The sequence below is a fragment of the Poromitra crassiceps genome (assembly GCF_964638095.1).
Source record: "Poromitra crassiceps genome assembly, chromosome: 1".
NCBI lineage: Eukaryota > Metazoa > Chordata > Actinopteri > Beryciformes > Melamphaidae > Poromitra > Poromitra crassiceps.
This window is the reverse complement of record NC_139623.1, coordinates 30,821,982-30,847,206: the sequence shown is the minus strand read 5'-3', so window position 1 is coordinate 30,847,206 and position 25,225 is coordinate 30,821,982. Positions and strand designations below refer to the sequence as shown.

The following is a 25,225-nucleotide window of genomic DNA, read 5'->3' as shown; positions in this document are numbered from 1 at the left end:
ACTCTAAAATAAAACACATTTTGTAAGGATTTCTTCATGTGGGTGTATTTTTAAAGGGATGGGTTAATAACTATAAATTTATTATTATCACAAAAATAATTTACTTGGAGAAGTTTGGTATAAGCAATTTTAACCCTTCATATTACTTTTGTACCAGAATCTCTTGGTTATTATTGGATTTACTATTTATTAAGTGTTTATTTGCATATGAAGTGTAGTGAGTGGAGATTACGCACCTTAGCAAATTTAGATACCGTAATTTCCGCACTATAAGCCGCACCGGAGTATAAGCCGCAGCAGCAAAATTGCCTGTTTGTTACATATATAAGCCGCACCGGACTATAAGCCGCAGGTGTTTTAATGTTTTTTTTTTTTTTTAATTGTGTTTTAATGTTTAATTACCATATGTAAGGGTTCGTGCACAGAGGGGATTGTCGGGAAAGAGATGGCTGTTTGAGGAAGCTCCCATTTATTAACATTTCAACAAAACAACATAACACAACACCACCTGTGTTTTTTTTTACAGTGCACACAGTGTCCGCGGTGTGGTGAAAAGAGGGCAAGAGAGGAAATTAAAACAGAAGTGGATTTATAGTTAGAAAGAGTGCTAAAGAAGAGAGAATTCAGTTTTTTATTTTTTTATTTTAGTTACTCACAGTACTATTGACCAGTCCAACTCAAAAGATATTCGGCAGTTTCACTTTGAGCTCTTGTTCCGCCGCTGTCCATCAATGGTTATGACGAGTCTCGCTGGGTACAGTACGCCAAAGCGATATCCATTGACTTTAACCTTTTCGATGATGCTGTTGTATGTTGCGCGTTTCTGTTGCACCAACGCGGAGAGGTCCTGCCGGACGAAAAAGCGCGTACCCTTCTGCGGGGAAGAGGCTTCTTCCCCGCAGCCTGGAGGATGAGTTGACGGTCAGGCCAGCGGAGTAGGCGGATGAAGATGGCCCTCGGTGTCAGGCCGGGGTCTGGACGTGGCCGAGGTGCCCGGTGTGCCCTGTCCACTGTGGTTTCTCGCCTTCCTTCAGGTCCAGGATGTAACACAGGATTTTGCCAAGGAAAGCGTCCATGTCACCAATCTCAGCTCCTCTTTTACATTGATCAGGCGAATGTTATTTCTTTTACTCCTGCTGATTAAGTCATCAACCTGCGTGTGCATATTTTCGGACTCACTGTGTTGTTTTTGTCCTCCAGTGCGCTGATGCGCTTTTCCGCATTAGAAACTCTGTTCACGGTTGCCTTATTTTCTTTAGTGAGTGAGTGAGTGAGTGGATGGACTTCTGCACGTTTTCAAACTTGTTTTCAAGCTGCTCAAAACCTCTGAGCGATGTCGGACTTAATTGATAGTGTTTCACGGAGTAAAAGTTAAGCCCAAGCCGTGTATCTCCAGCCTCCAGCAGGTGAGTCATTTCCTCATTCATGGCGGTGATTGCTTCGTCTCTTTTCTTTCTGCTTACTGGTTTTCAGTCTTGTGCTTCTTCCAGCAGACATTCGCCCCACTCTTTAAAGTTATTCAGTTGGTTCTGGTCACCTTATTCATTTTAGATCAGATCGCTAAAACATATTGTTTGGTCTGGTGTAGCAGCTGTCTAGCTGAGCGCCATGTTCACCGTGATGCCGGTTGATTCCCGCCAAATGATGTCAAGTCAAGTCAAGTCAAATTTTATTTATATAGCACCTTTCATACACAAAGGCAATTCAAGGTGCTTTACAAAAAAATAATCGAAAAAACAAGCAGCAAAGCAATGCACATAAAATGTGCAGATGAAGCTGTGTAACCTGTAAAATCCATCGATTTTGGAGGTCACCGAGTGGCCGTTTGCTGAAAAAATCCATAGATAAGCCGCACCGTTATATAAGCCGCAGGGGCCAAAAAACGGGGAAAAAGCCGCGGCTTATAGTCCGAAATTTACGGTATATATTTTATTGTATCGAATTGTACACATTGTATGAAGACCTGCTTACTAAGTCTAATATACAGGGTGATGTTAACTTATGAGTTGTAAAAAACAGCTTCAACATAATCTATAGCCCCTATATATTGCATTTCTCTAAATGTAGACTATAGAGGACTTGATTGATTGATTGACTTTATTTTGGATAAAGAATGACAACATTCAAGGTATGACATGAAAAAGTGTAAACACTTATTTCCATCATTGTCCCTGGTCTTATAAAAACATGACATACAGTAACACATAACATCAAATAAGCCATACAGAACAATCAATGATAAGAACAGGAGACATAAACCAACATACCGTTACACCGGAAGGCTCACACATTACTTCTTGCTCAGTAGGAATTTTTTCAGAAGGTTTTTAAAACCATTCAGAGAATTTGCAGACTTAATTTCATTAGGGATTCAAATCTGCTACACTAGCCCTTGTGTTCAGGCTGTGAATGTTCTGAACAAACTGTACAAATGTAGTAGTAATTAAAATTGCAAGAACAATTATTACCAGAAATAACATTGTACATAATATAATGTTGCATTTTGCTGCTTAATCATTTGTTTTTTATGCAGAATTAACTTTTTAGTCAAAATTAAGTGTTGTGGATCTTAGAGGGTGATTTTATTCTGAGAAAAAAAAGTCTTATTTATGTCCTGACTTCCTGGCTCGAGGAAATACTTTCCTAAAATGTACAGGATTGAAAGGAAAGTGGGAGAAATGAGGGGTGCAGGAAGGAACAGGAGATGATACTCATATCAAGACTCAGGTTTGGACACACCGGATTAACTTCATAGATATTTTACAAAAGAAGAGTGTCTTAAGTTAGAACAACTAATTTGATTAACATATTAAGTTATTTGCTTTTCATTTTCATTTCCAAGTTAGTAGTTAGTTTATGGGATAGGAATTCTGCCAGATGACAGGCACTAGGCACCATTTTCTAGGCCTACTTCATTTGGAAGAGAAAATTATCCTGAAATGAAGATTTGATTGACAGCTGCCATGCCGTGATATGATTGGTTGAAATGGGGTAGAAATTTGATAGTACTAGGTGAGTCAGCAAACTGTAGATTACTGTTATCAATGAAATCTTGAAAAATGAACTTTTGATGTGAAAAAGTGAAAAACAAAAGATTTTTGATTTTTGTGATTTTTTTGGCATACATTATTAAATAGGTGCACTGCATACCCAGGTATTTGAACTAAAAGAAAAGAAAAGTCATTTTTGGGTTCAGCTCGACTTAACCCTTGTACCCCACTGCCGCGGAATCCTCAATTTACTATTGGTCCATCTGATGGACCTTAACAGGTATCGTGTACTAATTTATAAATATTAATTTAAATTTTAAATTTTTTTACTGTTTATAATTCATTGGTAACTTCTTCCCTAATACCTCATACCAACATTTCATACCTATTCGAATTTTAACCCCTCAAATGCCAGTGTACAGTAAGTACAGTAAAAAAAAAAAAGTACATAAAAAAAAAAAAATTGATTTTTTTTCCATTTCCATAAAGACAAACTGGCTTTGGGTCTGATATTATGGGCAGGTTGGGGTGTTTTACAAAAGTCACCACTGCAAGATGCCTAGTATCAAAGATTTGCAGGCATGATGTCACAATAGCTATGACATCACTAGCCTATGACATCATCAGTGATGTCATGAGATGATTTTTTGTCAATAATATGTCACTGATGACATTACTGATGATGTCACAGACATTGTGACATCATCAGTGGGTTTTTGTATTTTTTGTGATTTTTTGTAAAAATAGTATTTTTTCATATTTTGAGCCAAAAATCCAAAAAGCGCATGTTTTGGACTTCCAGCCATTTTCCCCAAAAAACACAAACGAGCTTTAATCCAGCATCTATCCTGGTCTAAAGGCTTCAAATCAGTAGTGTGGACTGTCAAATTCAGTTTTCTAATATTTTCCCATTTTTGGCATAGGAATCAGTTTTTTTTACATTTCATGTAAACTGTATGGAATTGATTGCTATGCCAAAACTGGGGGAATATGGGGAAATAGGCAAACACAGTAGAAACTACAATTTTAACCCCTTGAGTCAAGGTGAGATGTGTAACATCAAGGAAATAATGATTTTTTTGAAAAATTTGCTGGAAGTCAAAAAAAAATGTTCTTTTTGTGCAAAATTAACATTGAAATCAATGGGACAACTATGCAATGGACTTTGAGACCATGTAACTCCCCCAAAATTTCTACCAACTCCAAGGTTAGATATTAAGGTCAAAGTTCAAGGTATTTGGTCCAGGATGCCCGCTGAAATAAATGAAATAAATTAATTTTGTGAAAATTTGCTGGGAGTACCAATAGAGTGGTTTCAATGGAAGTCAATGGGTCCATCAGATGGACCAGTAGTAAATTGAGGAGTATTTTTGAAAATAGGTCTTAGGAGCGTATAAAAATGATAACTATGATTGATTTTTGTCAAATACCCCAAAAAAAATACCTAGCCTTAGTTTAAAACCATTTACTCAAAAACTGTCGAAACGGCCCATACGTGAATGCAGGAAAAGTCCATCAGATGGACTAGCAGGGTACAATGCTGTGTTCGATAAGTGGGATGTGGCAAGTTGCCAGTTGCTACTAGCAAAAATCAAATAAAACGGCAGTATAACTCGGAGTTCCTACCCGCAAACTTGGGTATGATTTCTCAACCCCCAGTAGCTCCCACCGCATCATTTGACGTAATTTCAAGATGGCCAGCATGTTGTTTATGGTGAGAAACATCGAACTTTTATCAGATTGAATGAAACACGTCATTTTGCGTCATGTTACTTGCTACTTCCCAGTGCAATCTCGAACGCAAATAGGTTGGATATGGATATGAGGCGTTGGCCACTTGCAAGTTGCCACTTGTCAGCTCCTACCATAAACTAATGCAGCATAGCCTGCCCCTGCGGTTGCTACACGGCGCACGTGGTCCTGGGCTGAATTTGCCCTTGTTTACTTCAATTTGTATATTTAATTGTGTTTGAATCATCGGTTTGAATGAAAGCTTTTATTTTGGAAAATCCTGACCGGAAGTCAAAGATTCCTACTTGACGCTGGTAAAGCATCGCACACCGCCCGCCATGTTGACGGGCTGTATCAGATTAAGTAGATTAACGAGAAACAAACGATCTCTAGATTATTTACGGAACACGAACGTAGGACAACAGACAACTTCAAACCATAATCATGTCGGGGTACGAATTTCAGACGCTTTACACCAACGTTATGGACGGCATGCTCAAAAGTGCAATCACAGAAACAACGAAACTTTTCGAAACTATGGTTGATGAGCTGAAAGCAGAAATATCCCAGATCAAGAAGGAGAACGAGGACCTGAAATCTAAATGCAACGAATTTGAGAATGCGAAAAATCATCCGACCACCAACATTACGGAAAGAGAAGTCGATCCGGGGCCAAGCAACGTTCCTGACAAACGAGACATGGCCCTTCAATGCGGTGAGTTGTTTACCGTGCACACGGTAGCTGTTAGCTGTTGTTAGCTGCTAACAAAATGCAAGATGTTCAAGGCTCCACGGGATACAAGCAAAAAGCAACACGTTAACCTAGCATAGCATATGAGAGCAGAGCAACATTATTATTTATATGCGCACACACGATCTCATTGCATCCCATGGGCCTTTTTCACAGCAACCGTTTTGAGGTGGTAAAGCAGGTCTAACCAATAACATGACCGTGGCACTGGACCACCTAAATGGAATTACTCCATCGTTAATGGTATTGGTTACACCTGCTTTACCGCCTCAAAACAGTTGCTGTGAAATGGGTAAGGGGAAAGGTGTAAAGGGGCCCTTACACCTTTCGTTACAGTTCCCAAATATACACCACAGTATCACAGGTATTCTCAATGTTCTTTGCTTTTGCAGTAGTTTGGATGGACAACGGAATACAAACAGTTCTTTATCTTGCCCTTATGCTTTGTGATTTATGTCTTGTTGTGACTCTGTGTTGTTGTGTGCTCTTTCACTATGATACCATGCTCCTTCAAAAGCCATTTGCCTTTTGCCAGGTGACCATGGAGTCATTTTGCTCTGAAATTTTGCTGATCTGATTTTTATTTTGCTCTGAACACACGTGTATAAAACGTGCAGATAAAAAAAAGTGTGCCTTCATCTCTGAAGCACAGCATTGATAGTGTTACCTGCAAAGATGGATGTGGAGGCCTTGGAGTGGAAGAGAGGTCAAAGACAAAGGGAGCGTTGCTGAACAGACAGAAAGAAAACACAATAGGGCACAGGTTCGGGTCCCTGTGTTACCTACAGCTTGGTCCATATCGACACACTTGGCTGTGTCTGCGGGTGGGAAGCTGGCTTAAGGGTATGTGTCCTCCTGGTCGCTGCACTAGTGCCTTCTCTGGTCGGTCGGAGCACCTGTTTGTGGGGGAGGGGAAGTGGCGGAATAGTGTGATCCTCCCACAAGCTACGTCCTGCGGGTGAAACTCCTCGCTGTTAGGTGAAAAGAAGTGGCTGGCGACATACACATGTATTGGAGGAAACGTGCTAGTCTACAACTCTCCCCAGATCGACAGAGGGGGTGGATATTTTTTACATTACATTACGTCATTTGGCAAACGCTTTTATCCAAAGCGACTTACAATAACACATTTTTGTCAGCAATAGAGCAATCAACTCTGCAACACAGTCTATGACAACTACAACTTCTGTAAGGAATAGTGGTACAAGTTTAGGTTAGTTTAGATTTTAGGTTAGTTAGGGTAGGGTTTTTTTTTTTTTTTTTTTTTTGAGAGAGAGAGAAAGAAGTTAGTTCAATAAGGGCCCAGATGGAGCCTGAAAAGCTGAGTCTTTAGTATTTTCCGAAGATCGGCAGTGATTCGGCCGTCGTGACCGAAGGTGGAAGCTCGTTCCACCATTGAGGTGCCATGGACGAGAAGAGTCGCGAACGGCATGAAGAAGAGTCGCGAACGGGATGAGCCACGACCGGGACAGCAGGGTGAAATCCCTTGGTTCATATGCCTATCCCCAAAGATGGTTTGACTTTGGGACTCTATACAATGTGGGCGCTGGGCATCAAATTGACAACTGCGTCGGTTGGAAGGAAACTAACAATTATACTTGCACTGCACTGCACCGTGCATCCATTTGTGTTGGGTGGAAGATTGGGCCCAGCCTCTTTGCAGATCAACAGAAACAGGAACACTCCACTGTTCTTCCCATATCCTTCAATAAAAGGCAACGATTTAATTGACTGAGTGAAACAATCTGTTTTAATTTAAGCAATTCCTGACTATAATCTGTTCAATGTAAATTCGGGACCTTAGTCTTAATCAACTGTTTTCCTGTTTCTTTACTTTAACAGACCTTGTTCCTCTGCAAATTATGCTGGTGGAGCAATGTTACCAGTGCAGAAACTCATCGGTGCAACCCCAAGACCAGCAAAGGGAGCATGATGATATCAACCAGGAGGTGGGTGTGTATTAAGGGCAGTTTATAGTACAGCAATTTATGACACTCGCCACCGGCGATTATCATACATTGTCGGTTGCAACAACATATACTTCCAGCGACAGGCAATGTGTCATTGTTGCAATGATGGTTGTGCGAATCGCAGAGACTTAAATTGTATTTAACTTTGACCCCATCGCTGGCTCAGTTGTCATGACAACATTATGGAAAACAGCATAATAAACGGGAAGATTACGGTACAAGGAATTGATTAAGGCTGGGTATTGGTTCAAATTTCAAGAATCGATTCGATTCCGATTCACAAGGTTCCGAATCTAATAATTTCGATTTGATTCCGATTCCATTAATTTCAATATCGATTTGGTTAGTGATACTAAAACATGTTTTTTGAGCTGTAACCTGAATTACATGACTGTCCAGTTATGTAACACATCAATACTGGTATTAATATTGACATTTGACAGCAAATGAATATGAAATATCAGTACTTAATGGCTGGAACTGTTGAAAATGGCATGGACCAAGACCCCTCCCAGAATGTTGACAGTATTGCATCTTTCAAAAATATGCTGTGGGCAGAAATAGCTTCAACATTAGTGTTTAGTTACTCTTTAAGTTCAAATACAAATTTTGCTTGGATATGAAAAAGATTCTCAGAACAAAAGCTGTAAATTGTACTAGGAACTCTAACCTGGTGCATCATTCAAAAATATTACTTTAATAATTCACCCCAAAGCAGTTACGAAATACAAATATACTTTTTATTTTATTTTTGTCATGACCATTTGGCCTACAATCAAACTACAGCCCTGAACAACACAATACTGTGCTATGTGCTGCAAGTTGTGCAGACTCTCCAGTCAGCATCAGTGTGACAAGCAGAGTGACTGACACCACCAGTGCTTTCTTTAGTAAAGTAATGCAGTCAGTCATTACTCAATATCAAAACAAGAGATGAGGCTGAGGGCAGGGCTGGGCGATATATCGAATATACTCGATGTATCACGGCTTGTGCCACGTGAGATGTAGTAAATGACTATATCGTGAACATTCAAGTATAATTGTCATGCATTGTTTATAACTTAAGCCGCCGGCATGACTCGCTTCACGTTTCCTTTTGTCAGCTCTCCCTCTCTCACATTCTCAAACAGGAAGGGAGGGGGAATCACATGGATACGTCAAACCGCGTCACACACTCACCCGCGCTACGCGACGTCACAGACACTCACCCGCTGTCTTGCTTGACACTCGCCGTCAAGCAATATTTTTTTCCCCATGATGGCGAAGGCATGACCCGCCCCTGTCAAGGCAGCGTGGAGGACAAGAACCCGGGAGCCAGTAGTAGAGAATGGGTATGGAATATGGAGCCGGAGGCGGACAAATTTGTTGCAAAAAGAAACAGCACTGGATCCAGTGGTTTGGGTATCGCAAGGACGATGTTGAACAAACAACGTTTATCTGCAAAACATGCACCAAACCCGTCGGCTCCATAAAGTCAGCCCCAGTGAGTCAAGTCAACACAGCGAGGTCCGTGTGTGCACGCGTGTGTCTCAAAACGAAGTAATTTATCGTCACTAAACCATTTAAAGAAGCAGATTGATAATCAACTTTAATAATGTTTTTCTGCAAATTGTGTTTCAGTGTTTCTGCGTGGCTCTCAAGGTTAGGTCTGGCCAATATTGTGACTGAGACCTAGATCTCGTTTTAGATTTTGTTATGGTAATATCGTGATACTGCATAGTATACTCGTCTTTTCCTGGTTTTAAAGGCTGCAGTAAAGTGAAGTCATTTTATGAGCTTACCAGACAGACTGTTCTAGCTGTTCTATTATTTGCCTTTACCCACTTAACGTTATTCATTATATCATTATTCACTGATGATTTTTTTAAATCAAAAATCACATTGTGTAAATATATTTTGTAAGAGTCCATATCGCCCGGCCCAATTTACAATTGAAAATCTAGCCCACTTTGTAGAAAATACCAAGATATATCATATTTCGCCATTCAGCCTAAAAATACTGAGATATGATTGTTGGTCCATATTGCCCAGCCCTACTAAGATCTTTGTTGTCGTCAGTGTTGGGGCTAGTAACGTGTTTTAGTAATGATGACCATGTTAGTTTTTAAATTATTGTAATCTGTTAGTAGTTACATTACATAGAATATTTTAATTTTACTCACTGATTTTTCATGTATACACGAGACTTTACAAAATGTTTGGTCATGGAAATTTGGTTTAAAGTCATGGAAAAGTCATGGAAATCCATTGGTCAAAATGTGTATGAACCCTGAAGGGTTAAATCGAGCATTTATGATAGATTTCAAAAATATCGAGATATATATCGTGTATCGCGATATAGCCGAAAAATATCGCGATATTCTTTAGAGGCCACATCGCCCAGCCCTAGGGCTGGGCGATGTATACTCGATGTATGGCGGCTTGTGCCACGTGAGATGTAGAAATGACTATATCGCGAACATTCGAGTATAATTGTCACGCATTGTTTATATCTTAAGCCGCCGGCATGACTCGCTTCACGTTTCCTCTTGTCAGCTCTCCCTCTCAAGGAAGAGCTCTGTCACACTTCAGGAAGGGAGGGGGAATCACATGGATACGCCAAACGCGTCAAACCGCGTCAGACACACCCGGCCCCAGCAGCTGGCGAAACATGGCCGCCTCCAGTGTAGCTGTTGACAGTTTCAAATGATGACAAAACAACCACTTTTGCAATTTGCAATACATGTCCCGCAAGGTTTCTGAGATTAGGGGAAAGTCTGAGCTGGCGTTACGCTAAACCAAACGTGGGGAGGAGGCAGCGGATTTGTTTGGCGTTAACGTTAGCTGTTGTGGTGGCTATGGCTAACGTTAGCTAGCTAGTTGTGGCTACCTTCAGCAGGCAGCGCTCCACAAGCTTGTTGTGACCAAAATCCCCGCATTTAAAGCACTTCATACTCCCAGAGCTGGGAGTACGCCCAGAGCTGGCGTAAATATTATTTTTTTTACGAGAGTTTTTTTTTAAACCATAGAGAACCTCATGCATTACTCAAAATGAAACGTCCAGGGTTTGTGTCTCCAAAAGCAACTAACGCTAACGTTACATGCAAGCTAACGTGAAGCTAACGTAGCTAGCTGCGGGGCAGTCATGATCTATAAGGAAAACATTTACATAAAAGTCAACATCACATACGTGTCTTTTCTTTAATCTAGAGGCATCATTTTTCAGTCAAAAGTGAAACGACACAGATATGATGGTGTATACAGTGAGGCTTTCCATGCCTCACTATAGAACTGGCCCCAATGCAAAATTCAGACAGCTTATATGTTGCCGTCATGCCAATAAGAGTCTAAATTGCCTTTTATGTTTTATCTGCAGACTAAGCAGCTAGGCTTTCGGTTCTATAAAAGCCATTATTTTTTGTATTGACTATTGAGTGATACACTTTACTAAAACAATCATATATCACAATAGTGATGTCAGATTTACTTAGGTCAGAGCTATGGAATATTAAATCATCCATCTTTGCTCACTACATCTGCCCTTCCTTTCTTCTTCTTTTTTACCCCAGGTGTGCATAAAATACAGGTTAAAAACTTATGGAAAAGTCATGGAAATCCATTGGTCAAAATGTGTATGAACCCTGAAGGGTTAAATTGAGCATTTATGAGAGATTTCAAAAATATCGAGATATATATCGTGTATCACGATATAGCCGAAAAACATTGCGATATCCTTTAGAGGCCATATCGCCCAGCCCTAGTTTGAAACAGTGTTGGAAGACATAAAGGGTGTGACGTTTTTAAGTGAGTGACTTGAAAAGAAAATGTGACTCTTAATGTAAAGACTATTATATATATTATATATTATATATAACTATAGTATCAATGTAAAGTAGGCCAACTAGCTGATGAGAGCAAATGACGGAACCTCTGATGCGTTCTATAATCGCTGTAGTATTTATACTTATATGAGCGACAGCGTCCAAAATTGATCGATGATGGAATGTTGGTGACGTTGTAGCGATGTCCATCAGGCCATCATAAATCGCTGTACTATAAACTGCACTTTAGAGGCTTGCAGATAATAAATCTTCTTTTGTTTACATGTTGTTGGAATTGGAGTGTGTTGGAGTGTGTTGGCCACCCACAGGATTCTGATTGTGATATTTGCTTTTCTCTGTATATTTTGAAACAGGAGGACGTTGAACCTGCTCTGGTCTGCAGACAGGTGCCCAGTGAAATTCTAGGTAAGATTTGGAATTAAAACTGGCCTTCATAAACAAGAACAAACTTGATCCAATTAGAAATTATCCAATGTAAATTATCTTTTTTGCATCAGTGTTAAAGGAACACGCAGAGATTTGCCTATTTGCCATATTATAGTTAGGGATGTCGAAAATCATAATTTTTCTTGACCGACAACCGACCCTCATTAGCCGACAATTGTCACTTAACCGAGAAGATTAAAATGCGCTATTTGACTGTCTGTGCCACATTAAACCATTACCACAACAAATGCTTGATTTTTTTTCATTATAAAGCATTTCTTTTTTACATCTACAAGCAGAAAAAAACACATTAACAAAACGAGAAGACAAGTTGAATCCTCCAGCCATCAAGGTTGGCGGTTCGATCCCCGCTCCCTCCCAGCTGCCGTCGTTGTGTCCTTGGGCAAGACACTTAACCCTCCTTGCTCCCGATGGTGTGTAGGCACCCTGCATGGCAGCCTGCCGCCATCGGTGTATGAATGGGTGAATGTAGACTACCTACTGATTGTAAAGCGCGCAGGCCATTTACCATTTTACCATTTAGTCTCCAACAACCGCGGGGGGGAAGGCTGTTCCATGTTGCTATGGCAGAGTGGAGAAAGCTCCTGTCCAGGCATTTGGTGTTTGCCCTGGGCAATGACAGGGCATGGTTGAGTGGGAGCCTCCGGGTGGTTCGACCTGTGACATGAGCGGCAGGTAGCAGCGCTTTCAGGTCTGCCGGGCACTTGGTAGTGTGCATTTTGAAAAGAACAGTTGTTGCAGCAACTGTTCTGCGATGGCTCAACTTGGTGATGGCAAAATCCTTATGGGCAGAGTCCTCATCCACACCTATGTTGCCTAATTGCCTTTTTCTGGATATTATCCAGCTGCCTGAGAGCTGTTTGTGAGGCATTCATCCAGGCAAGGCAGGAGTACTCCATGATGCTCCTGACCTGGGTTTTGTAGATGTTTGTTCGGCCTCTAGGATCAAGCTTGTTGGCCAACCTCCGCATTGCTCCGAGACGTTGTCCAGCACGTTTACAGATGTTAGAAAGATGGCTGGTCCACTGGAGTTTTCTGTCAAAGCGGAGTCCTAGGAGTCCTGTGTAAAAAGGGCTTCTCTTTAACCCTCCCCCCTCTTCTCCACAGCTCCCCAGTTCCTATCAGATGACAATCTTTTGAAAGCGTGCAAGGAGGAGGAGGGGCACGAAGAGGGGGATCCCATTCCAGCAGACTTCCTCCTGGTTGTGGATGATGACCATGATGACCCTGAGTGTTCCCTGAAGGTGAGTGGGCTTGCAGAGGTGTTTAAATCACAGGTGGAGGAGGCGGAGCGAATTCATCCAGCAGAATAAGTTCGAAGCAAGAGATTCATAAGCACAAATATGGATGTAAAATGCTGGAATTTCAAGGACTCTGACATGACCACTGTTACAGTTTTGTCTCCCCTCGTTCCTCACCGGTCATGTTGTTGTCTGTCCTTCAGGGTGTGGCGTTGTTGGAGGAGAGCACCCTTCAAGCATTTGAGTGTCCAACCATTACTGAGCCCAAAACAGAAGTTGCCGTCACTGGTAAGCAAGAACGATGAAGGGTGTATGTTGAAATCTGTGTATCAACATAACACAAATCTCTGCAAAACAATCAATTAACACAAATGCATCATGACATGCTTAAATTTAAAGGAACACAAGTTAAAAGCAAACCTGTTACTTTTTTTTTTCTTTTTTCTGAATTTCCCCCATTTTTTTTATCTCAAATTGTGCTTGGCCAATTTCCCCCTGCTGCCCCGGTCGCTGCTCCACCCTCTGCCAATCTGGGGAGAGCCGTAGACTAGCACCATGCTTCCTCCAAGACGTGCGCAGTTGCCAGCCGCTTCTTTTCACCCGACAACGGGGAGCTTCACCGGCAGGACGTAGCATGTGGGAGGATCACGCTATTCCCACCAGTTCCCTTCCGCACGAACAGCCGCCCCGACCGACCAGAGGAGGCACTAGTGCAGCGAGCAGGACACATACCCTCAATCCGGCTTCCCACCCGCAGACACAGTCAATCATGCCTGTATGGATGTCCGACCAAGCCAGAGGTAACACGGGGACGCGAACCTGCGACCCTCGTGTTGGTAGGCACAGAATCTACTGCTTCAGTACCCGGACGCCCGCAAACCTGTTACTTATTAAAATCAGACTTGTTATTGTGATGAGGTCAATTATGGATTCTAGTCATTTTTGATACTCTTTGTTCTGTCATTAATTGGCTTTTAGTGAACTTTGGGACATTCACTGTAAGAGGGAGGAACTGGAGTCACAGGTTGATCTTTACACTGGACTTTAAATTATATGGTGTGTTTCCCCTCAACAGTATATGATGTAATCATTCTATCTTCAATCAAACAGGCTTTATCTCTGCTTGATTGTATGAGGACGTTTTAAGTAGTCTCAATGCCAGACCCATGAGAGTTCCTGTGCTGATAGTGAGTGTTACTGCGTGCATGCTGCAGATCTCTTTCTGGGTCTGGAATACTTCTAGCTCCAAACTGATGTCTGATTCCTGGCTTGTGATTCGTTACCCAAAATCATGGGGGCACCAATCAGTAATGACTTTAGCAATCAGGCATGCCCATCCAACCTGACTCTGACCTTTGGAATGAACCATTCTCTCATTGGTGCTACAACCTGTCAGTCATTCAATTTCGACGTTATATGCATTTCTGTCTCTCAAGGTCAAAACGCACTGACAGAGTAAAAACAACAGTTATTTGTATGCATGTAATGTCAGGGTTCGTACGGTCATGAAAAAGAGTCAAGGAAATTTCAAAGTTATGGAGGGAAAATGTTTTGGAAAGTTTTGGAAAAGTCATGGAAATATAGCTAAAGTTGTAATCAAAAAGAATTCTATAAAAATAGTATAGCGTAAATTGATACTTACGATACGATATATCGGTTATTGGCCAATATCGGCCGATAATATCAGCCGACTGATATATTGGGCAGGCTCTATTCATGATACTGTAATGGCTTTTGCTGAAGGATATTTCTCCTGGCTATAAAAAATTCCAATGCGAAGTAAGCATACCTTCAACTGTGTTTAGTCATCTTGGCTGAGAATGTGTTACTGACTTACCGTACCGTATGTATTTCATATATCTCATGAGATGGGGCATTGAGAATTTGACTTTGACTTGCACTTGCAGATGAGGAAATGACCTTACTTCAGAAAGATAAGGAGACCCCATGTTTGGCGGAGGAGAGTGGGCTGCTGCTGGGACGAGTTGAGAGCCAAGCATCTGAACAAGAGCATATACCAGTCCCTGCAGTAGGCCTAAAAGATCACCTGGAAGAACAGCCTGAGGTTAATCAACAGATAACAGAAACATCAACACAGGTAGCCATTGCAACACTTTTAGAACTACCATTTTTAGTTGCACATCAATGTTAATTTAGTACCGATACTTTTAAAAATGTCATGAGTTGCGTCAGTGTGCAACCGGCGCTGTTGGCGCCGCTCACCAAACGTCTGGGAGCCGAGACGAGCGTTAACCAAACTCCATTCAAAAACATGTAGTTTTAACGGAGGAAGAGAGCGGGATAACAGGTGACTCACATCCAGAATTGACATTTTATTCACTTACAGTAACCTCTCTGTGGATTATATATATGCCGAATTGAAGAGTGGCATCTGGTAATACATTTTACGTGGCTACTCTGTATAATCAAGAACCAAATTAATAGGCTATGTGATGTTTTTCATAGTGAGACAACGGCACGCACGTGTAACGTTCGCAGCTCCGCAGAGGCAGATACAGTGCACTCTCTCTGTCACCAAGCCATCATTTATTTCCTCCACTTCAGTCTGAATATCAGGCTAGGATGTTTTCTCTTTACCTCACATTCAGAAAACGGGGTTAATTTCCCTCGCCTGAGGGTTTGACTGGCGTCTGGCAATGTTTTAATCACGTCAATTAATTGCCCCTCTTCAACATTCCTGATATTACGCGTAATGGTAGTGGGTGGAAAACTACGCGCATAATAGGCTACCGTATTTTCTTTTGCCGACTTTCTGAAAATTCTATCAAAACAAGCTGCAATAGGTCCTACCTTTGGATGGAAACCCTGACAGCGAGTGCAAGCCCGTAGGCACTGGACACATCGAAGCCAGGCGGTAAAAAGTGTTTCAACACGACAGGTGAATGGATCCAACACATCGAACCAGGCTATTTCTCTCCGACAGGCAATCCCGACTTATTCAAAGAGTTCAGTTCAAACAAAAAGCGAATGGATAACGTACATGCCCTCATAAGTCAAACGAGTGTGATTTATTGTGTGATAAGCGAACTTGTTAAACCATCGAGTTTGATGAGGCAATTAAGGCAATGGATATGTGCTGCCTAGTAGGCTACGAGCACAGACAGGATGAACAGTCGTGACTGTGTATAAAGTAGCCTAACTATCAAAGAGATCATAAACTCAGTAGCCTACCTACAGGGGACATCAAACCACTGCATACCATGCAGAAGCCCAAATAACACCATGGCCCTGACTCAAATATGTAGGCCTACTAAATAATTAAATCAAGGCCGTATAGTGTCATTAAAGCCCTTACATGCAGCAATCAGATGTCTCCCATACTAATATTTACAATAATCCAATTATTAATGTTATAGTAATTTATTGTCAAAAACACACCTACATGTATGAAAAAATAACACCACATAATAAACCACCGTCATAGCATATATTTCAATAGCCTATTTATTGTGCATGCAAATAATAAACATAATGACATTCATTAATACACAGGACAAGATGTTACTATCCCTTCCTTGTGCCAAAATCCGAGGTAAAACACATTTAGAAGCCCGGGATTATTAGCCCACATACAGCACACTACAGTTGATGTGCAGTGTACTAAAGTAGACAGAACACAAAATGAAATGACTCAATACACCTTGGCAGAGTTCTGCTAAATAAATAGAAAAGGAGAAAATGTGCAGTGTAGATGTGTAGATTACTGAGCGCATTTTTCCTGATGTTTTAGGTTTTTGCCGCGGTATCGTTTCAGTATCGGTATCTAGATACTTAGGCAGCTGGTACCTGTATCGAACTCATAATTTTGGTATCGCGACATCCCTAATCAACAGTCAGTGGTCCAACTCCCAGAAAACGAGAAACCATCAGAAATTGCCCAGCAACTTCAAAGACGGAGTGAAACATCAGTAAACAAACAATTGTATCATGCTTTGCAACCACATGCAGATGTGTCATCCACAAATGAACAGTTGTCAGAGGCAGCACCAATCACAAAAAAGAGAGTTTTTCAAGAATTAGAAGTTGGCATGGCAGAATGTGCGGCTAGTTTCCGTCCAGATTTATCAGTACGCCGTAGAAGAGGACGGCCACCAAAGAGAGCAAAAATCTGTAACTCTCAGCAACAGCCAGTGGAAGAAAAAGTTCAGTCTTTCAATCTATTGATGTTCCCACAGACCAGGAGGGAGTAAATTCCTGTTTAATAGGAATGGAGGTTGAGGTCCGTTTTCACCCTTTCTCAGAAGCACGACGACCATCAAAGAAGGCAAGACACTGTACTTCTCAGCTACCAGTGCAAGAATTGACTTAATTGCCATCTTTTAACATTGCCTCAGCCCAGGAGGCTGTAAACACCTCTTCAAGAGATGTGCACAAGATGGTTAGTTGTCTGCCTGTTTCAGCAGAATCTTCAAGCAGAGGACAGTCCTCAGAAACTGAACCCCCTCAATCCCAACAATTGCGCATGGAAATGGAGGAAGAGGCAATTCAATCTCAAACCATTCAAGTTATGCCTGCAGTTGAAACCGTGAAGACCCCGTCTACTGAGTCACCAAAAGCACCATCAGTTCGGCCTAGAGAATGCCATGCCTGGTATCCAGGTCTTCAGGATGCACTCATTCCTTCCAAAACTACTGCATCTCCAAAGCCGCCATCAACTGTAGCAACAAATGTGCAACCACTCCACGCAATGCCCTCTCCATCCTCTAGTAACAGCAGTGACACCACCCCTCGGAAAATAATCGTCATGCCAAAACCAATGTCCTCATTTACTCCCCATTCGATAGCTGCTCTGTCCCCAACACAGCTTTCTTCTGTTATGTCAACAGCTGTACCCGCACAAAATAATATTCTACCACCAGCCTCTACAGCTGCGGCAACCCCTTCCCTTTCTTCTGTTCCTCTGAAAACAAGGCTAGGTCGAAACCTAGCTATGGCCAGCTAGGAAGCAACCACCCCGGCTTGCGCTGCGGGGGACGGGAGTTACGCTACGGGCCGGGGAGAACTGTAATTTATTTTATCATTGCATGTCTACCATTTAATAAGACTACTATAAAAAAAAAATGGAAGAAAAAAAGATTTATTTTTTTCGCTTTTATTTTTGTTTTCGCTGAAGGCGAAATGTTTTATGGTCAGTCACGATTCTCTGGAAGACTGGTTGGCTTGGTTCAAGCCTTGAAACTCGTTATATAAGGATTTTTCGAAATGTCTATGGAGAAAATGAAAGGAATTCACTTCTGGGGCTATGTCACACAGCCACCAGCACTTATCATTAGCGTTAGCTTGTTAGCTGCTAGCTGTGACTTAATCTGTTACTGCAGTCAAACAATGTTAGCTACATAAGTGTAACCGTTCAAGTGAATTTATGTCATGTTCATGGTAAACACGAGCCCTCTTGCACACACCGTTTTAATGTTACTTTCAGTAGCGTAGAGTGAGCATTGATAAGAAGCGACAACTAGTGCATTGTTCCACTGCAACAGTGCACAAGAGACCGGCCATTTTGGGGCGCAACAAGCCTCTATTGTCCCGTAACCGTTGTTTTCCCCGCCACAATGGCCGCGCTGCTGTTGTAAATGATCGCTTCTTTCCTTCAATACTCTTTGTTACTGTTCGACGGTACACACATCAGAACGCGATACTAAAACACGTCCAACCATAACTAGATGGTCGCACAGTCCCTAAAACAGAAACAAGACGTAACGATAGTTAAGGATCATGATTAAACTCACCTAGGACTAGGTGAGGAAAAGCCAGAGGTGTTCTGCACTGCCTGCATCAGTAAAGTTCCCACAACGAACATGTGTCTTTTTGTTGTCTGCTATCTCGCTTTAATCTTCATCACAGCGGCTCACACCCGTTGTACACAACGTGCACTAGTTCTGCACAAGCACTCAAGGGTCTCTCCTCCTTTTACCTACTCTTTCACTAATCTCACCGCTGTTTACATGGATGGTGCTTGAAGTGGCCGGCCATACCGTGTATGTTAAAATCGTTGCAAAAATACCTAACCAAAACTTCAAAAAATAAATGAATGTCTTCTTTTAATGTAGATACAAAGGATCACTGGGTCGGAATGTTGAAACACGCATTTCAGAACTCGATATTTGCAAAGATTGCTGTCCCTCTTGCACAAGGAGGGAACCAGTGGCCGCAGCTAAACAAGACAAAACATACCACAGTAACGTCCGCTACTTCATCAAGAAAGGAATTCCACACAGCCAGAGCATCCCGAGTCCTTTGTATCGACATTCAACTCAGAAGTTGACATTTGTTTGTAATGTGTGGCTCATTTCTGGCTGATAAATAGTGGTTTTGTTTCAGCCCTTGGTGTTTAGCAGTAGGTGCTGTGCTGCTCCAGTCCGTGTGTATGTAGGCGCGCCCGTTGTAATGACGCTGCGTCCTAAAGGTGTGCGAGGAGTCGTGTATGAGTCATTTGAACAGAGCCAGCTATAGTGGCCAGCTACTCGCGTCGCTAGCTGGCCCAACAATAGTTGTTACTGTTACACCCAGGCAATCACTGTCTGCTCTCACTTCAAAGACAACTGCCTTCTCAACTGATCAGCAGTCAGCGACTTTGCCACACCCGAAAATAACAATAGTAGTGCCAGGACACGTGCCAGTTGTGTTATCAAGGCAACAGCAGTCCACTGTAGCCCCACAGACAGTTTTAGCGACAAGGCAGCACCAGTCGCCAGAAACACCTGTCGCTGTGTCATCAGCACAATCGGTTTCCTGGCCACAACAATCAAGTGTTACCATGGATAGTGGATACACCAGCTATCCCTAGCCTTCATTTACAGATGATCATGCCACAACTGGCAGTGTCAGCTTTATTTCATGTTCAGCAAAAGGTAATATCAATATGCATGTAAAATTGAAATTCGTAAGATATATTTGTATAGTGCAGTGGTTCTCAAACCTTTTTTTATGGCTCCACCTGGCCATAGCATTTTTCTTTTTGCTTCAGTACCCCCTTTCCCTGATTTATGAATCAACTACCGTACTCGTCCCCTTTACCCGACTACAACATTTTGCTTAGAAAACAGCAAGAGAAAACTATAGCATAATATGATGCAATGAGTGAATGATAACCCACCCTTTGAAGAATATAACATTAGAAAATAAGAATTGGTGTGGAAGATTTGCCTCCTTTGAGCAGATTATCATTATTTAAACGTTATTTTTCATGATTTATTCTTACATTCTGCATTTTCCCCTTTCTCTCAAGTACCCCCTGTAATACCTCCACATAGCCCTAGGGGTACGCGTACCTAGCCTAGGTAAACGCGTACCCCAGTTTGGAAACCACTGATAGTGTATTTTGAAATGCAGTACTGGTGGTTATTCATTGCAACTCTTTTAATGTTTTCATATTTAATTTGAGGTCATGTAAAATGTAAAGTGATTCCTCTCCAATGTGATTTTTTCTCTATGCTAAAGACATTTTTATTTATGTTTTTAGACCATCTCCAGCGATGCTGTGGATACCGGAACTGCTCACGCAGAGACCAGCATTGGTGTGAAACAGCTGAAAAAATATTCCCTCATGACCCGACTCCGAAGTCACCTCAGAACTTGCTTCCAGCCCGGTGAAACCGAATCAAAACCAGAATCATTCACAGAGCCAGAACCTACCCCTGCCAGTGCAAAAACACATAGATTAGCCAAAGACAGTGCAACACAAACAAAGACTACAAGTGAACCCATTGCGGTCACTCCTAAAAAGCCCAAATTGGCAGACGATGTTGCAACTCCTGAAAAGATGACTCTCAATCCCACTTCCATTGGTCCTAGGAGATCTAGATTAACTAGAAATGCTGCTAGCCCTAAAAAGATTTTGAGTGAACCCACTTCTGTCAGTCCTAAAAGGCCTAGATTATCTAAAAACGGTGTTAGCCCAAAAAAGACTACAAGTGAACCCACTTTCATCAGTCCTAGGAGGTCTAGATTAACTAAAGATGGCGCTAGTCCTAAAAACACTACTGGTAAATCCAGTCCTCTCAGCCCTCGGTGTCCCAGATTAGCTAAGGATGGCGTTGGAACGAAAAAGATTGGGCAATCCAGAGATGCTAAAAAACCCAGATTAATTCAAGATGATGTCACCAGCCCTAAAAACAGTATTGGATTGGCTAATGCTAAACTGTTGCCTAAAGCAGCAGCAGCAGAAGCTAAGAAGTTGGCTACAATGAAAAAATCCAACCGGTCAAAGTGGCAGAATGGAGCTGAAACAAGACAGTTAGCAGAGAACCATGTCCGCCGCGAGACTTTGAAGAAAGCAAAGGCTCTGTTGACCCCACCTAGAATGCCAGCCAATAAATCACCACTGACAAGGGGGAGGAGTCTGTCCCACTTACCAGCAAAGAGAGAGAATCAAGCCCAGGCCCCCACAACTCTGCAGCGGCGATCCCAAACTACCAGCCCTCGAATAGTTAGACCGCCAAATCAAATATGTTCCCCACCAAATCGATCCCAGACAACTAGACTTAAATCTGCTTCTAAAGGATGCCCTTCTTCTCCTCATACAGACATATACCCTCCGAGTGTCTCTCGTCACCCCATACCTGTCAAAGCACCACCTATTGTATCCCCATCACAACCTTTGTCGGTCATTGGTAGGCGCCTGCTCAGGAACCAGTGCGGGGAATGTGGTCGAGTCTTCAGGAGCATGGCTACCCTTAAGACCCATGTCAGCCAACACACGGGTCTTCAACCTTTCTCATGCAGGGTCTGTGGGAGAAACTTCAAAAACTGGAGGGGCCTCAGTCTGCATGGCAGGGTGCACCGCAATGGGAGAATCCATATCTGCTTGCATTGCGGGAAAGGCTTTGTGTATCGCCATATTCTCACCAGACACATTCAGGTGGTGCACAGCAGAGTGAACCACTTTGTCTGCCAGATCTGCAGCAAGGGCTTCTTCACAAAAAGTGAAGTAGAAGGCCACATACGGGTTCACACTGGGGAGAATCCATTCCCTTGCCACCTCTGCAATAAACGATTCAATAGGAGAAGGAATCTGAATATGCATTTGAGGCGGCACAATGGGGAGAAGAGGTATTGGTGCCCATATTGTGCAAAAGGTTTTCTAGATTTTAACCATCTGAAATCACACAAGTATATCCACACAGGGGAGAAACCACATGCCTGCCCCCTCTGCCCTAAGAACTTCAGACAGACAGGTCACCTAAAGAAGCATGTGAGAAATGTACATAAAAATGATATGTACGATAGAGAGGTCAGCACCTAAAATGGCAACCTGTTCCATAGAGCAGCGGTTCCCAAACCTTTCCATCCAAGTACCACTACGTACCAAACCAAATTTCCGAGGAACCACTTCCACTGCATATACCACCAACCCCCCATATAAAATAAAATTAGCTGATTTAACCATGCAATAGCAGCAGAAAGGCTAAATGACAATATAAGGCTATTAGATGGTTCAAAATGGACACACACGCCTACCTCTTAACATTAGACTGTGAAAAAGAGGACCCCTTTGAAAATGTTTTTTCTCTTAAAACTGAGCCTGCTGCAGCCTCTGAAAGTACAAAGTAAAATTGTGATATTTCCCAAATTTTGCGATATTTCCGAAAATCGGCCCAATCCGGCTACTCCTCAGGGTTAATGTGTATGTAAAAACTGTTAAAAAAATAAAAATGCAATTCTCTGGCGGACCACCAGGTGGAGCCCTGCCACAGTACTCCTCAGGGTTAATGTGTATTATGTAAAAGCTGTCTGTTAAAAAAATAAAAATGCAATTCTCTGGCGGACCACCAGGCAGAGCCCTGCCACAGTTTGGGAACCAATGCCATAGAGAATCAATAGTGCAATTTTAGAATGACAGTTATAGTATTCATAATGTGATTGCAATTTGCGCATAGGTAGGGATTGTCTGATTTGGCATTGAGAAGAATTTCAAAACTCAGCCTGACCTCCAACTGGATATGACCTGAGACGTCGTTTGTACAAGCAGCTGAATACGACCTGAAATCACGTTTCAACATTAAGCGTCCTCTAGCGCAGTGGTTCTCAAATGGGGGCCCTTTATTAAGAAAGGGGGTAATTTAGTTTAGCTATAATTCCATTCATAAGTAACACGACTATTTTGGTCATGGGTTCTATATGCTTTCTGTAATAAAACATCTAAAAGCATCAATCTTATCATATGGGGGGACCGTGGGACAAAAGCCTATCAAATGGGGTCCGTGGTCTAATCTTTGTCAGTGTAAACGTGAAAAGATTTGAGAACCACTGCTCTAGCGGTCGTGTGAATAACAGCACAGTCTCAGAGTTTGGTTTATTGTTTATTGTGGATCCCCATTAGTTGACGCACAAACTAGTTTTCCTGGGGTCCATTTTAAAATATCAATACAAAACAAAGTTACACTGAAATTACATGAAATAGAATTAAATACAATACAAAATAGAACTACAAAAGCCCAGTACACACAATTTTAAAATGAGAAATGGCATTAACTGGTAAATGTGAGAGTAAAAGAGGTACAGACTAAAATAACGATTTTACTGAAGATATGAATGATATGGTGAAAATATAACCTTGAGTCATGCGGGATTTGAACCTGGGGCCGCTGCCGCCTGTCATAACCACTCGGCTACCAGTTCGTTGCTGTCCGTACCCCTAAACCACACCCTAATCCTAACATTTTTTGGAAGAAAAGTTGCTTTTTCAACTTGCTTTTGGGTGGAAGTCATATAGTACTTTTTCTCTGCCACTGAGGGGCGCTAGTCTAGCAGATGTATAATGGTCGTATTGCAGTGTATAGACCCGGGGGGCATTTTGTGTTGAAAAGGCAGGGTAAACACAGGTGCAAGCAAAACACGAATGAGGGTTTCAAACTTCCTTGATTGGAATTTGGAAACCCTCATTAGTGTTTTGCTTGCACCTGTGTTTATTCTGCCTTTTTCGACACAAATTGGCCCTCGTGAAAAGGATTTATTGCAGTGATACGTCATTGGTCGTATGAGTTGGAGGATATGTTGGTAAAACTAATGTGAATGGCAAATTGAACAAATTCCCCTGTTATATTGACTTCAATTTGCATGATAACTTTTTTTTATGTCCATGATGCCCTATAGCTCCTTGCATGGGCAAGTGGGGGGCATGAAATAAAGAGCATACAAACATAGGGGCATATGTCATCAGTGCCTGTCTGCTAGACAAGTGGTTCTCAGACAGGGTCGCGGGATCATTGTAAAAAAGAAAAAATATTTTTCTCATGATTAAATCTCCCATACCAATTATTTTATATCTTGTATATAAAGTATAAACTGTATAAAAAAGTGTTCAGTGAGTGAGTGAAATCAGTGTGTGAATGCATGCGCACTAGGAAGTTGTTTGGTTGGGCAGCAGCAGGAAGGGCGTCACAAACCCTATCAAGGTTTTTGGGGGTTGCGCCTCCTGAGAACCACTGTGCTAGACTAATAATAAAAATACACCAGGATTTTGTTTTCAAATGAGGTTCATTGGTAAAAATAGATTAAAAAAAGGTTTCCCTAATTAATGCTAAGAATGTAAAAAAAATCTCTTGTGCCTCTAAAGGTTGGTGACATTTTTTGTTAATTTATGAACAAAGAACCCCACGTTTACAAACGACAGTTTGTGATGTACTTTAAAAGGGTCCAACGTTTAAAGAATCAAATTGTACACTATCTGCTTTATTTTAGCATTCAAAAGTAGCGCAAGCCTCCTTCCTGGCTATTCATTGGCTACTGAGTCACACATTTTGGACTTATAGTATTGTTTTGGCTAAATATCATTCCAATCGGTTAGGAAATCCCCCTTTTATTTTACTTTTGTTGATGCCTACATACAAAGCAATTACTTTGTACTTGAGTTCTCCCCTGGAAGTGATGTTTGTATAGATGGGCCACTGTAATTAATTGACTTATAAACCTGTATGCTGAATAAATATGTATGGAGACATGTTTTGTTTGTAATCTATTCTTTGTTCTAACAAATTGTACATTTTGTTTTTTTTGCAGTAGGGATACTATTTTTTTTTATATAATAAAATTGAGCATTGGGCCTTGAAAATAATGTTTATTTGTATTATTTCAATTGTCATTTTTGTTGCCTGTGAAATCTGTTAAAAATCTCATACTGAGGGGCACTCATCCCGCTGGCTCACCTGGTAGAACGCGTACCACAAAGGCTTTGTGGTACGATTGCACTATTGTTTGTATTAGCCTCTTCTCAAGTTGCACTAGTATGCAAAAGTCTTATTTTGTTTATTAT

General features: G+C 41.6%; 1 protein-coding gene across 1 annotated transcript; it reads left to right on the top strand.

Annotated features, from left to right (window-relative positions):
- Positions 1 to 5,133: 5,133 nt before the first annotated feature.
- On the top strand, positions 5,134 to 25,078 carry LOC310773963 (uncharacterized protein). Its single transcript, XM_083634003.1, has 7 exons — positions 5,134 to 5,436; positions 7,315 to 7,421; positions 11,617 to 11,668; positions 12,818 to 12,954; positions 13,155 to 13,239; positions 14,859 to 15,049; positions 20,435 to 25,078. The coding sequence occupies exons 1-7, from the start codon at positions 5,166 to 5,168 to the stop codon at positions 22,214 to 22,216; spliced, it is 2,625 nt and encodes an 874-aa protein (XP_083490129.1). The 5' UTR covers positions 5,134 to 5,165; the 3' UTR covers positions 22,217 to 25,078.
- Positions 25,079 to 25,225: the final 147 nt, after the last annotated feature.

Coding starts and splice junctions, on each gene's coding strand:
- LOC310773963 (XM_083634003.1), top strand. CDS start 5,166: ATGTCGGGGTACGAATTTCAGACGCTTTACACCAACGTTATGGACGGC. Junction 12,955..13,154: donor ACCCTGAGTGTTCCCTGAAG/GTGAGTGGGCTT, acceptor TCTGTCCTTCAG/GGTGTGGCGTTGTTGGAGGA. Junction 13,240..14,858: donor AACAGAAGTTGCCGTCACTG/GTAAGCAAGAAC, acceptor TTGCACTTGCAG/ATGAGGAAATGACCTTACTT.